Genomic DNA, 12,901 nt, shown 5'->3' with positions numbered 1-12,901 from the left:
TTTTTTGGTTTTTTTGTTGCTTTTTTTGTTGCTTTTTTTTGTTGCTTTTTTTGTTGCTTTTTTTTGTTGCTTTTTTTTGTTGCTTTCTTTGTTGCTTTCTTTGTTGCTTTCTTTGTTGCTTTTTTTGTTGCTTTTTTTGTTGCTTTTTTTGTTGCTTTTTTTTGTTGCTTTTTTTTGTTGCCCTTTTTTGTTGCCCTTTTTTGTTGCCCTTTTTTGTTGCCCTTTTTTGTTGCCCTTTTTTGTTGCCCTTTTTTGTTGCCTTTTTTTTGTTGCCTTTTTTGTTGCCTTTTTTATGTTGCTTTTTTTTGTTGCCTTTTTTTTGTTGCCTTTTTTTTGTTGCCTTTTTTTTGTTGCCCTTTTTTGTTGCCCTTTTTTGTTGCCCTTTTTTGTTGCCCTTTTTTGTTGCCCTTTTTTGTTGCCCTTTTTTGTTGCTTTTTTTGTTGCCTTTTTTTGTTCCCTTTTTTTTGTTCCCTTTTTTTGTTGCCTTTTTTTTGTTGCCTTTTTTGTTGCCTTTTCTTTGTTGCCTTTTTTTTGTTGCCTTTTTTTGTTGCCTTTTTTTTGTTGCCTTTTTTTTGTTGCCTTTTTTTTGTTGCCTTTTTTTGTTGCCTTTTTTTTGTTGCCTTTTTTGTTGCCTTTTTTATGTTGCTTTTTTTTGTTGCCTTTTTTTGTTGCCTTTTTTTTGTTGCCTTTTTTTTGTTGCCTTTTTTTTGTTGCCTTTTTTTGTTGCCTTTTTTTTGTTGCCTTTTTTTTGTTGCCTTTTTTTTGTTGCCTTTTTTTTGTTGCCTTTTTTTTGTTGCCTTTTTTTTGTTGCCTTTTTTTTGTTGCCTTTTTTTTGTTGCCTTTTTTATGTTGCCTTTTTTATGTTGCCTTTTTTATGTTGCCTTTTTTATGTTGCCTTTTTTATGTTGCCTTTTTTTTGTTGCCTTTTTTATGTTGCCTTTTTTATGTTGCCTTTTTTATGTTGCCTTTTTTTTGTTGCCTTTTTTTTTTTGTTACTTTTTGTTTTTATAGCCTTAAGCATGACGAAGGTGATGTGGTGGCAGTTAGCACGACCTGGAAATGGTTTGTATTCTATGAAAACCTTCTGCTTTTGTGAAAATAAATTTTAAAAAAGCAACACATTGGTTCCAGGAGTTGGTACAGCAAGTCTGCAAGCAGAGTAGTTGGCATATTGGGAGGAAAATGTATAAAAGGGAGGAGCAGATCAGAGCCCTTTCCAGTCTGCCAAGCTCTGAGCTGCTGGAAAGCCACTTCCCTCCTTCCTCTGCCCTTTTCCTGGGAACTGGGTGAGTGGCACAGCCAGGGAGTTCCTGACTTCCCTGAAGAGGATGGGATGCTGTGTCCTGCAGGAGAAAAGCTGCTTGGCTCCAGTTCTCTGCAAGTTCTGGTTCTGACAAACCATTTGCTCATGGAAAAGTGTTTTTGGAGGAATTCCTGAAAAGCTCTGGTGATGACTAATGGGCAGATCATTTTGGGCAAATGTGTGCTTTATTTTTCCAGTTTATTTTTCCATTTTTTTTTTATTTTTCACGATCCCCTTGGAGAAATGGGTTTCTAGTAAGTGTTTCTAGTAAGATAAACTCTCAGCTTATTTTTACATTTCTTTCCAGGAACTGAGCATAGAATGTGGGTTAAGTAACAGGATCCGAGCCATTGGTCAGATCTGTGAAGTGGCAAAAACAAAAAAGATTGAGGAGGTAAGTTTTAAAGTGTTCAGTGAGTATTGGGAGAGGATGCAGATTTAATCAGCATTAACTTAATTGGAAAAACTTTTGGAAGTTCCTTAAACTTATTGGAAAAGGCTCCTGGAGGTTGGACTGCTTTGTAACACTGCTAGGTCCTGGAGCAGGTCCAAAGGAGGCAACTGGGCTGGGGAAGGGACTGGAGCACAGATCCTATGAGGAGAGGCTGAGAGAGCTGGGGGTGTTGAGGCTGGAGAAGAGGAGGCTCAGGGGAGACCTCATCACTCTCTCCAACTCCCTGAAAGGAGGTTGGAGCCAGGGGGGGGTTGGGCTCTTTTCCCAGGCAACTCTCAGCAAGACAAGAGGCCATGGGCTTAAGAATTTTTTCCTAATATCCAACCTAAACCTCCCCTGGCAGAGCTAAAGCTCTGCCAGGGGAGGTTTAGGTTGGATATTAGGAAGGAATTCTTTGCAGAGAGGGTGCTCAGCCATTGGAATGGGCTGCCCAGGGAAGGGGTGGATTCTCCATCCCTGGAGATATTTCAAAAGAGCCTGGATGTGGCACTCAGTGCCATGGGCTGGGAACCACGGGGGGAGTGGAGCAAGGGTTGGACTTGATGAGCTCTGAGCTCCCTTCCAACCCAGCCCATTCCAGGATTCTATGATGCTATAATCCCAGCAGCTGGTTTGTGCCACCCAAACCTGGAAAAAGTTTTAAAAAAAAAAGGTGTAAAAGGAAATGAGTCTTGTCCAACTTCCCCAGTGTGGAGCTGAGGGGCTGCCTGGATTGACTGGAGGGAAATGCTGTGAATATCCAGGCCAGGGGGGCTCCTGGGGGGTGCTGCTCATCCTGAGGAGGTGTCTGGGAGCTGGCTCTGGGTTGGTAATGAGCAACCTCACATCAGCTTTAAGCTCATCCCATGTTGGGGTGAAGGTTTCTGCTCAAATGCTGACACAGAGACTGAAGAACTGGGGTTCCTGGGGGGGAAGGGGTCACACAGGGGTGGGGGTTGGTGTTTCCCACGTGGTTCCTCTGAGCTAAGGGCCAGGAAAATGAGAAAAAGAGAAAAAAGGTCTTGGAAAAGAGACAGCTGCCTAGGGAATCCCTGCCTAGGGAACTGCCACAATTAATGACTGACCTCCTGGGTGCAGATCCCAGCAGCAGCTTCACTTTCCTGCCTCTGCCTGTCTCCTCTCCCTTTTTTCCAGCATGCAGTGGAAGCCATCTGGAAGGTGGTGGCTGACATGCTGCAGCCAGAGCGCCCCGCTGAAGCCAGGCATGCTGTGCTTCACCTCCTGAAGTCCATCATCCAAGGACAGGTGACAACCAGGGGTAGAAGAAACACAGCACAGAAAGTGGGGTTTGTGCAGAGTAGAAGGGGGAAAAATACTGGGTGGCTTTTCTCTGCTGCTTGCCCTGTTTCATGGTTTTCTGTGCCCTCTACATGGGAAGAGGAAGCGTTTAAACTCAGGTCTTGGTTTGGCTTCACAGCAAAACCTCTCCTAGCACTCAGAGAAAACCCTTTCTGTTTGGGGGCAGTGCTCTTGAAAAAGAGGAAATACTTTGAATGAAGTTCAGCCTAGTACAGCAAATTTTCTGTGGTCTTTGCCCAGATCTATCACTCCTACTCTGCAGCTGGTTCTGATGTTTCAGCAGCAGCAAGTTTCAAGTATGCAGCAAGTTCTCTCTGAGATGCTTTTCTAGTCTGGCCAAGTTAAGCACACTATGAATTCTTCAGATTTTACAACGTGCTGTACAAACATAAGACTGTTCAGAACAAAGTCCCAGTTTTCAGTCTTCTGTAAAAGCAGGGGAGATGCTCATGAGCAGAAGAGTTATTGATTCTGTTGGTGTTGGCTTGGGGTTTTTTTTCTAAATGATCTGCTGTCAGTGCTGTCAGTTGCAGTTTCTGTGGATTGCTTTGTGTGTTTGTTGCTGTCTGCATGCTGCTGGACAAAATGCCTCCAGCCCTGAGTGCTGATGGAACTGACAAGAGATGGGAGGTATTTTTATAGCCTGTAGGAAAATAAAATAATAATAATTTTGAGCGTGTGGGTTACATGTATACAGACCTTGAAAAGATCCAGGATTTAACTGTCCTTTTTCATTAGTGGCCCTGTTCTTCCCCTCCCCTCTTCTATTTTTATTTTTTTAAAGGGTGAGAGATTAGGGATCCTCAGAGCACACTTTTTTAAGGTCATTAAGGACTATCCCTCCAATGAGGATTTGCATGAACGACTGGAGGTGTTCAAGGCTCTGACAGAGAATGGAAGATACATCACCTACCTGGAAGAAGAGTTAGGTGAGTAGTGAGGTCTCTACCCCTCTTCAGTTTGCTGGGAATAAGTTAATATTTTAGAAGAAAAAGGCAGTGATACCACTTCTGGGTAGAAAGCATGTATTGTACTGAGTTGTTTTTCTTCTTCAGCTGACTTTGTACTGCAGTGGATGGATGTTGGTTTGTCTTCTGAGTTCCTTCTGGTTTTAGTGAACCTGGTGAAATTCAATAGCTGCTATCTGGAAGATTATGTTGCTGACATGGTCCAGTAAGTTGTGATTTTTTTTTTTTTAACTCCTACATTCTTATTCTTGGGAAATTACTGGAGAAAGTTGCAGTTCAGTATAGAGAGAAGTGGAATATTTGTCACCCCACCTGGATTTGTTTCATTGCAGGTCATACCTGCCATTTCTGACAGATTTTCAGTTCTTAAAACTGAAAAAAACAGTTCAGATCTGGTTTAGTTTAATGCCTCTGCTTTCCCCATTTCATGTGAGGGGTCTGATTCCATTGCTCAGGCTCACAGGGGGTGTCTGCTCTTGTCTCAGTGTAGGCATTCTGAGCTGCACCTCAGTGCAACTTCAACTTAACTTTATAAAAGAGGTTGCAGGGTTCAGTGTCTCCAGGGGTGTCATCAACAACACCCCAGGAAGGGGAAGGATGAGTAAAATAACATGCCAACTTATTTGTCTCTTTTGGCTCTTTGTAATTTGCCTAAAATCATATTAAGCAGTCAAATATAATTAAATGTTCTTTCCTAACAGCAAGATATGCCTCTTGTGCATTCAGACTTCATCATCCGTGGACATAGAGGTCAGTAATTTGAGTCTCTCTTGGTCCTTTGGAGTTCTTTGAAACTGTAACTTATACAAACAAAAATCTTTAGACTCCCCTCTCAGTTTATTCTCATCTTACAAGAGAGCTAATGCAATGTTAGGAAGTATTTGTAAGCCACTGGGTCTCAGGCACCAATAATCATTTTATTCTAAAACAAACAGAGCATTGAGAAGCTTGATAAAAGAATCCATTTTTCAACAGTGCTTTTTATGGTTTACCTTCCAGCTTGCAATGATTAAAAAGTAAAAAACAGATATTTATAAAAGGATTATTCGCATCCCTTTTGACTTCCAGGAGATTTCCTGGTCTGCCAGGCTAGGATTTGACCCGCTTTCCTCTTAGGGAAGTGTCTAACCAATTTGTCCTTCTTTTTCCCCAAGATTTCCTTGCAAGTCCTGGATGCAGTTGTTTGCTATAACTGCCTGCCCTCAGAGAACCTGCCAGTGTTCATCATCACTCTGTGCCGTACCATCAACGTCAAGGAGCTCTGCGAGCCCTGCTGGAAGGTCACAGCTTATTTTTTTAAGGAGTTTTGGCCTCAGAACTGAGGTGTCAGATGTGCCTGTGCACAGCTGCCCCACGTTTCAGTTTGGTTGAAGAATAAATGAGAAGTTGTCCCAAGTCTTAAGGGATCAGCACGCTGGCAGTGTGAGTCCTGCCGTGCCCACGGGATTTACCCGCAGTCTGCTCTCAGCTGATGTTTGCTCTCAGGCTCCTGCTGTGGCATGGAAGTGGCTGGAGGCATCTCCCTGCCACGTGGGGGACATGACTGGCCAGCTAACTGTGTCTTTAGGCTAATGAGTGTTGTACCTGTTGGATAATTAAGTGTTCTCTTGGGATTTGCAGCTTATGCGCAACCTCCTGGGAACCCATTTGGGCCACAGTGCCATCTACAACATGTGCAGGATCATGGAGGACAGGTAAAGGAGGACAGGTAAAGGTGGAGCTGACAGAAGGGAACCTCAGCAGAGGTCCCCTTGAGCTGGGGGCTTGCTGACCTCAGCAGGATGAGCTGAAGGCCCTGGTGTTTAGAAATTAATTCCCTTCCCAGTTAGGCTGCCCTAGCACTCACTTTTTGGCTTTTCCGAATTAAATTTTTCTTTGTTTGATGTTGTACAAAATAATTTTCTGCTTTTGATGTCTGTAAATCACTGACATTTAATGTCTGTAAATCACTGTGCAGGGCCCTGACTTGTAATCCCTGTTGTGACAGTGATGTTGCTGTTGGCTCCTGGATGCTAAAATAATGGCAGCATGGTCTGAAACTTTCTTCTCTTCTTTCAGAGCCTACATGGCAGATGCAGCACTGCTGAGAGGAGCTGTGTTCTTTGTTGGGATGGCTCTCTGGGGTGCCCATCGCCTCAATTCACTCAAGAATTCCCCAACTTCAGTGCTGCCTTCATTCCTCAAGGTAGGATGAGAGGCTGGAGGAACCTTTGGAATCAGATTTATGTCCGGAGCTGTCCGAATTTGGAAAAAATAAATGTGCTCCTCTGCACCAAAGAGATCTTTGTGTGCCTGAAAGCCAAGAGGGAGGCAGGGAAACAGCAGAGGATTTAAGTTCAAACCAGAGGCCTCCCTCTGGAATAGCTTTGGCCAGAAAAGCCAAGCCTGAATTATTTTTATCAAATACCTACGCTGTGAGTGCTTCAGCTTCAAAGATCAAAATGAAACAAAAGCTCTCACTCTTCCCAGGGTGTGGTACAACAAGTGAGGGCTGATATCTTCAGAGATGGCCTCAGAGCTCCTTTATTCTTTTCCCATCTGAGCACCTCAAGCAGGAATCATGAGCACGTGTGCCCTGCCACGTGTGTTTGGCATCTGTTCTGCAGCTGCTTGCAGGGTGTGTGACTGCACTTGGGAAAATCCTTTTGGCTGTGCCTGTTGTGGGCACAAGCTTGAGTGTGTTTCTCAGACCTTCAGGCTGAGTTTCTAATAATGAATAAAGCATGTTTTCTTTGAACTGAAGTTTCTGATCACTGCTTTCCAGCTCTTATTAATCTGACTGAGATGCTTTGTCCTCCAGGCCATGACTTGTCCCAATGCAGTTGTGTCTTATGAGATAGTTCTGTCCATAACTCGTCTGATAAAGAAATATGGGAAGGAGCTGCAAGCTGTAACATGGGACATCCTTCTGGACATCATGGAGAGGCTTCTGCAGCAGCTGCAGGCAAGTGGGGAGCCTGTTTTGATGGGCTTTCAGTCAAAACACCTGGCCATAAATATTTGTGCAAACTGATCTCCTCTTTGTACACTGCTGAACTCTGAAGCTGGATGAGGGTTTGCCCCAGTTCTCAGGGCTCTGCTTCTCAGCCAGGTTTTCTCTTTGTATTTAACTTTTGCACTTCCCAGTCAGGTAGAAGCCTTTTAGGAATGTTTTTGTCTCTGTTTCAGAGTCTGGAGAGCCAAGAACTTAAGTCCATTGTACATGATCTTTTGACTACAGTAGAAGAACTCTGTGACCAGAATGAATTCCATGGCTCTGAGGAGAGGTTTTTTGAGCTGGTGGAAAGATGTGCTGATCAGAGACCAGTAAGACTTATTATTGTCTCCCTGTGTTGACTGTTTTATATAATTCACTTGGAAGCTGGGAGTCCTAAAATAATGAGTGGTCAGAAAATCATTGTAAGGGCTCCAATGAGCCTTGTTTGTGGTGTGGGGTCTGGGGGGAATGGAAATACTGTGTTTGCTTATACACTAAAAAAAAAAAAAATCTTGATCTTTTTGTGAAAGGAATCTTCTGTATTGAACTTGATAACATACAGAGCTCAGTCCATTCATCCTGCCAAAGATGGCTGGATTCACAACCTGCAGATGCTGATGGAGAGATTCTTCAGGTATGAAATCAGAACTTTGTGAATACAAGGCACTTTTAAATATTTCTTGCCACTTTTCATGTTAAAATAATGTTTTTTCTGAAGTTCTAATGTTAGTAAATAACTTTCAAGAAGCATGGTAGATCCAGGACACACAACATGGAAGTTTTTTGTTTAACAGAAGAAAAGTTTCCACTGAGTTATCTATACAAATGTTTTTTGGGTTTTTTTCTTTATTTCCATTGGATGGTGCTGTTCCAATTAGATTTGGCAGTTCAGTTCCAGTCCACAGCACTTCCTGGTTCTGACACCAAACAAGACTTTCCTGTTAAGCATCTGGATTGCATCTAGTTATCCAGCATTAAAATATCTGGAATTCAAATGGTACTCCTAGGATTGTTCTTGGGCTCTGAAATACCAACAGGCAGCAATAACAAACTTCTGTCTTGTCTGTGAAATGCTGCCAGAGAGCAGCTCTTCCTTGGTGCCAGATGTTTGGGTTTAAATGTGCTCAGCAGAGTGCTTGTTCTTCTGTCATGTGCTTCCTAATTTGGGTTGGAGATGGGAAAACTACACTTACAGGTCTCCAGAGGTAGGAAAAGTTGAAGCGGGATTCCAGTTTCCAGTTGGTTCTTAAATCTGATTTTGCACGTGGAGACATTAAGTGAAGGCTCAGCTGATCTCTGACAGCTCTTGTTCCAACTCTTAGGTTGTTTCTTAGTTTGCCTTAATTTTACTTCCTTCTCTTCCTCCTTCCCTAAGTATCAGCAGCTTCATTTTGCTCATTTTCAACTTGCTTTTCCCATTTCAGGAATGAAACTCGTAGTGCTGTTCGGATTAAAGTCCTGGATGTCTTGTCCTTTGTCCTGAGTATTAACAGACAGTTCTATGAGGTCTGTGTTTATCTGCTTCTCCTGACCCCGTGGGAGATCCTAAGTGGGTGGGAAAGGCTCTGGGGAGCTGCAGGAGAGCTCTGGGCTGTCAAGTCTGTAGGACAGATAAAAACTGAAGTGTTGAATCCAAGCCACAAAAGTCATAAATGTTTGGAGGGATGGCTTGCAAAAAATATTTAGTTGGATGGAAGAGGAAAGATTAAAGAGCTCAGGAGTTAGCTGAGGAACAAACCTGGCAGCAGAATATCAGTGTTGGGGTTTTTTTGTAGTTATTCATCCCTCTACCATGCTGACTGAGTGACTGACAGCAAACTGCCAAGGCTTATTAAGGTCTCTCCTCTTGCAGGAAGAGCTGATAAACTTGGTTGTGATCTCTCAGCTGGCTCACATTCCAGAGGATAAAGACCACCAAGTCCGAAAACTGGCCACTCAGCTTCTTGTAGACCTGGCTGAAGGCTGCAACACCCATCACTTCAACAGCTTGCTTGATATCATAGAGAAGGTGAGGCAGAGCTGGGCCAGGTGTCAGCAGCATCACCCCCATCCTCTGCCAGCTCCTCTCTCTGTGGCTGAGGGGACTGTCCCAGGACTGACCCCCTGCATGGCTCAGCAGGTGCTGGCAGACTGCTGGGTTTGGAGGCTGCAGGCCTGAAGCAGAGAGGAGCTCTAGGAACCCTGCCAGAGCACCTCCAAGCTACCTGGCAGGGTTTGCTGGAGTCTCTCCTGACCTTCCAGGGTGGAAATAAAGAAAGGGGATGTTGCAGATTTAAACCATGTATTGCTTTGCTTTGCCAAAGGTGGCTGCACATTCTCTCTCATCTCCTTCTGAGCTGGAAGAAAGGGACTTGCTCTCCTACTCAGCTTCTTTGGAGGATGTCAAAACTGCAGTTCTTGGACTCCTGATAATTCTTCAGGTAAATGCTGCAGTGCATTAAAGGTGTCTTCTTCAGAAAAGTCTGCTGCTGCACTTGGGTTTTTAGATAGCCATGCTCCTGAATGTTCTGTCTTGTTTTATCCACCTAAAAAATATTTTAACTCCTGCTGTGGTTCTTCCTTTTGCTCTTGGGTACTGACTGACCACTTGCTAAATGCTTCCTTTTCTCATTTCCATTGGACTTATTTTCATTGGGCAATGAGTATCAGCACCTTGGCATGTGTGGAGGTGTGGAGATGTGTTCATAAACTGCCAGAAAGGGCTCATGACCTTGGACCTGCTGTGTTTGGGGCAGTGGGTCCTGAGGCACAGCTGAGCAATTGTGAACAGCTGGTTGTTCCAGCCAGTGCCCTTCTGGGGTCTTTACAGAGGTGCTGGGGTCTTTGCAGAGCTTGTGGGGTCTTTGCAGAGGTTCTGGGGTCTTTGCAGAGGTGCTGGGGTCTTTGCAGAGGTTGTGGGATCTTTGCAGAGGTGCTGGGGTCTTTACAGAGGTGCTGGGGTCTTTGCAGAGGTTGTGGGGTCTTTGCAGAGGTTGTGGGGTCTTTGCAGAGGTTATGGGGTCTTTGCAGAGGTGCTGGGGTCTTTGCAGAGGTTGTGGGGTCTTTGCAGAGGTTGTGGGGTCTTTGCAGAGGTGCTGGGGTCTTTACAGAGGTGCTGGGGTCTTTGCAGAGGTTGTGGGGTCTTTGCAGAGGTTGTGGGGTCTTTGCAGAGGTTGTGGGGTCTTTACAGAGGTGCTGGGGTCTTTGCAGAGGTTGTGGGGTCTTTGCAGAGGTTGTGGGGTCTTTGTCAGAGGTGCTGGGGTCTCTGCAAGGGTTCTGGGGTCTTTGCAGAGGTTCTGGGGTCTTTGCAGAGGTTGTGGGGTCTTTGCAGAGGTGCTGGGGTCTTTACAGAGGTGCTGGGGTCTTTGCAGAGGTTATGGGGTCTTTGCAGAGGTGCTGGGGTCTTTGCAGAGGTGCTGGGGTCTTTACAGAGGTTGTGGGGTCTTTGCAGAGGTTGTGGGGTCTTTGCAAGGGTTCTGGGATCTTGCAGAGGTTGTGGGGTCTTTGCAGAGGTGCTGGGGTCTTTGCAGAGGTTGTGGGGTCTTTGCAGAGGTTGTGGGGTCTTTGCAGAGGTTGTGGGGTCTTTGTCAGAGGTGCTGGGGTCTTTGCAGAGGTTGTGGGGTCTTTGCAGAGGTTGTGGGGTCTTTGCAGAGGTTGTGGGGTCTTTGTCAGAGGTGCTGGGGTCTTTGCAGAGGTTGTGGGGTCTTTGCAAGGGTTCTGGGATCTTGCAGAGGTTGTGGGGTCTTTGCAGAGGTGCTGGGGTCTTTGCAGAGGTTCTGGGATCTTGCAGAGGTTGTGGGGTCTTTGCAGAGGTTGTGGGGTCTTTGTCAGAGGTGCTGGGGTCTTTGCAGAGGTTGTGGGGTCTTTGCAGAGGTTGTGGGGTCTTTGCAGAGGTGCTGGGGTCTTTGCAGAGGTGCTGGGGTCTTTGCAGAGGTGCTGGGGTCTTTGCAGAGGTTGTGGGGTCTTTGCAGAGGTTGTGGGGTCTTTGCAGAGGTTGTGGGGTCTTTGCAGAGGTTGTGGGGTCTTTGCAGACGTTGTGGGGTCTTCGCAAATGTTCTCTCTGGAGCCGGCTGTTGATGTTTCTTTCAGGGGCAGTTTTTTGGTTGGTTTTTTTCCTGCTCTCTCAGTGCAGACACATTTCTGAAGGGCAGGTGTCAGTCTGCCTGCTGATCTGTGTCTCTCTTCCTCTGCAGACCAAACTCTACAGCCTCCCCTCCAGCCACGCCATGCGGGTCTACGAGATGCTCATCCACCACGTCCAGCGCCACTACATCTATGCCTACAGCCTGGCTGTTGCTAGCAGCATCAGATTGCAGGTGTGAGCAGTAACCTGTGCCTTCAGGCCAAGAGCTGCCTTTGGAATTCCTCTTTGGAATTCTGGGGTGGCGGGTGGGAACTGTAGAGTTTGCCAGAAGTAGAATGAAATGTTTCTTGGCGAATCGGAGTAAGAATATTTACTGTCGCACCACAAGTGCTGCCTTCTGCAGAACTGGCCTCAGCACCTGTTGGAAATCCCTTTTTTTTTTTTTTTTGCAAAAGTATCCCTTGGGGGAAGGCAGGTGGGGGAGTTTGAGTGATTCCAGTGTTTTCTCTGTGCCAGGTATTTGATTTCCTGCTGATGCTTCGAGCTGACTCCCTGCACCGCCTTGGCCTCTCCAACAAGGATGGAGCAGTGAGGTTCAGCCCTTACTGTCTGTGTGATTTTGTGTAGGTTTCTCCTTGCATTAAGCAAAAGCTGTTTTTCCAAACTGTTTCTGCATGAGGTTAATGGCCCATTAGTAGTAATTTCTAATTCTTCCAACTCCTGATGAATCTGCTGCTGGACAAGTCTGTAGTTGCAGCCTAAGATTGTCTCAAATAATAACTCATTGGTGAATTTTCTTATAAATCACTTACCTACAGAGCTCTCAATCCTCAGATATGAAATTTCTGTTCCTGCTAACAAAACTTCACCAAAATGCTTGCCATTTTCTGCCTAGAATCAGTTCTCACACTGAAATCTGACTGGTTTTAATGATCCAGCTTGGTGTGAAGTTCTCTATTTAATAAACCCCAAAAGATATCTTGGTAAATTTGCACGGAACCTGGGTAGAAAAATCCTTAACCTGACCAAACTGAGTCATTGCTGTCTGTCTATTGGGCAACCCTGGGTTTTTAAATTGAAAATGCAGTTTATATTGTTCAGTCATCAAACTGCCAAACAGTGTAGCACTGCAGGCCACGTGAATAAGTTATTCTGATCTTGATTTTTTTTTAATAACATGGCTTTTTTTCTCCCTTTCCATGTTGCAGAGAAGCAGAGAAGAGGGCTTCTGAGAAGAAGCCTCCTGGTACCCTCTCCCCACCTTCAGGCAGTCCCAGTGTGCCCTCCCAGAACTCCACAGTCCGTGTTGGGCACCTCCCATACTCCATGGTCTTCAGTGTCCTCCTGCAGTGTTTGAAGCAAGTATGTCCCTTCTTGGTGACAGCTGTCACCTTCATGGTGTCACCTTAAACCAGCTGGCTAGAGGATTCTGGCCCAGAGTATCTGTAATGTCTGGAAAAAAATGCAGAAATCCTCCTCCTTGGGCAGGATCTGGGAATTGTTCAGCTTTACAGCCACCAGTGGGAGCACCAGTGCAGCCCTTCAGGGCAGCCAAGCCAAAAAATGCTTTTAACACAAATCAAACAGATCATCCTGTTCCTGAAAGAGCATTTCAAATGAAAAGAAACCCTCCTACTGCAAGCTTTTAAATTATAATCAAATGATAAGTTTTCTCAGTAGTTATAAATTGTTCCTTAGTGCTGTATTGCACATAGTTATGTGTTGAAGGGTTGTCTTGCTCTGGATGTTAATTTATGCTGGTGGTTGGGAGAACTGAACTCTTTTTGAGCAGAGCTGGGCCTGGCTGTGAGTTGCCTACCATTCTGAGGTGCCAATA

The 12,901-nt window shown here is 45.0% G+C and overlaps 1 protein-coding gene across 5 annotated transcripts in view; it reads left to right on the top strand.

Moving 5' to 3' along the window:
* TSC2 (TSC complex subunit 2) overlaps window positions 1–12,901 on the top strand; it is a 38,156-nt gene that overhangs the window by 570 nt on the left and 24,685 nt on the right. For all 5 annotated transcript variants that reach the window (XM_071760897.1, XM_071760896.1, XM_071760894.1 and 2 more), the window contains exons 2-18: window positions 1,611–1,697; window positions 2,892–3,002; window positions 3,841–3,985; window positions 4,112–4,229; window positions 4,726–4,774; window positions 5,179–5,304; window positions 5,645–5,718; window positions 6,083–6,209; window positions 6,825–6,968; window positions 7,193–7,330; window positions 7,532–7,635; window positions 8,426–8,507; window positions 8,854–9,009; window positions 9,305–9,421; window positions 11,174–11,296; window positions 11,581–11,687; window positions 12,273–12,426. In XM_071760897.1, the coding sequence (XP_071616998.1) occupies window positions 1,611–1,697; window positions 2,892–3,002; window positions 3,841–3,985; window positions 4,112–4,229; window positions 4,726–4,774; window positions 5,179–5,304; window positions 5,645–5,718; window positions 6,083–6,209; window positions 6,825–6,968; window positions 7,193–7,330; window positions 7,532–7,635; window positions 8,426–8,507; window positions 8,854–9,009; window positions 9,305–9,421; window positions 11,174–11,296; window positions 11,581–11,687; window positions 12,273–12,426 (1,962 nt within the window). The remainder of the gene's footprint in view (window positions 1–1,610; window positions 1,698–2,891; window positions 3,003–3,840; window positions 3,986–4,111; window positions 4,230–4,725; window positions 4,775–5,178; window positions 5,305–5,644; window positions 5,719–6,082; window positions 6,210–6,824; window positions 6,969–7,192; window positions 7,331–7,531; window positions 7,636–8,425; window positions 8,508–8,853; window positions 9,010–9,304; window positions 9,422–11,173; window positions 11,297–11,580; window positions 11,688–12,272; window positions 12,427–12,901) is intronic.

Source organism: Heliangelus exortis, chromosome 17 (genome assembly GCF_036169615.1).
Source record: "Heliangelus exortis chromosome 17, bHelExo1.hap1, whole genome shotgun sequence".
NCBI lineage: Eukaryota > Metazoa > Chordata > Aves > Apodiformes > Trochilidae > Heliangelus > Heliangelus exortis.
This window is presented reverse-complemented; position numbering and strand designations above follow the sequence as displayed.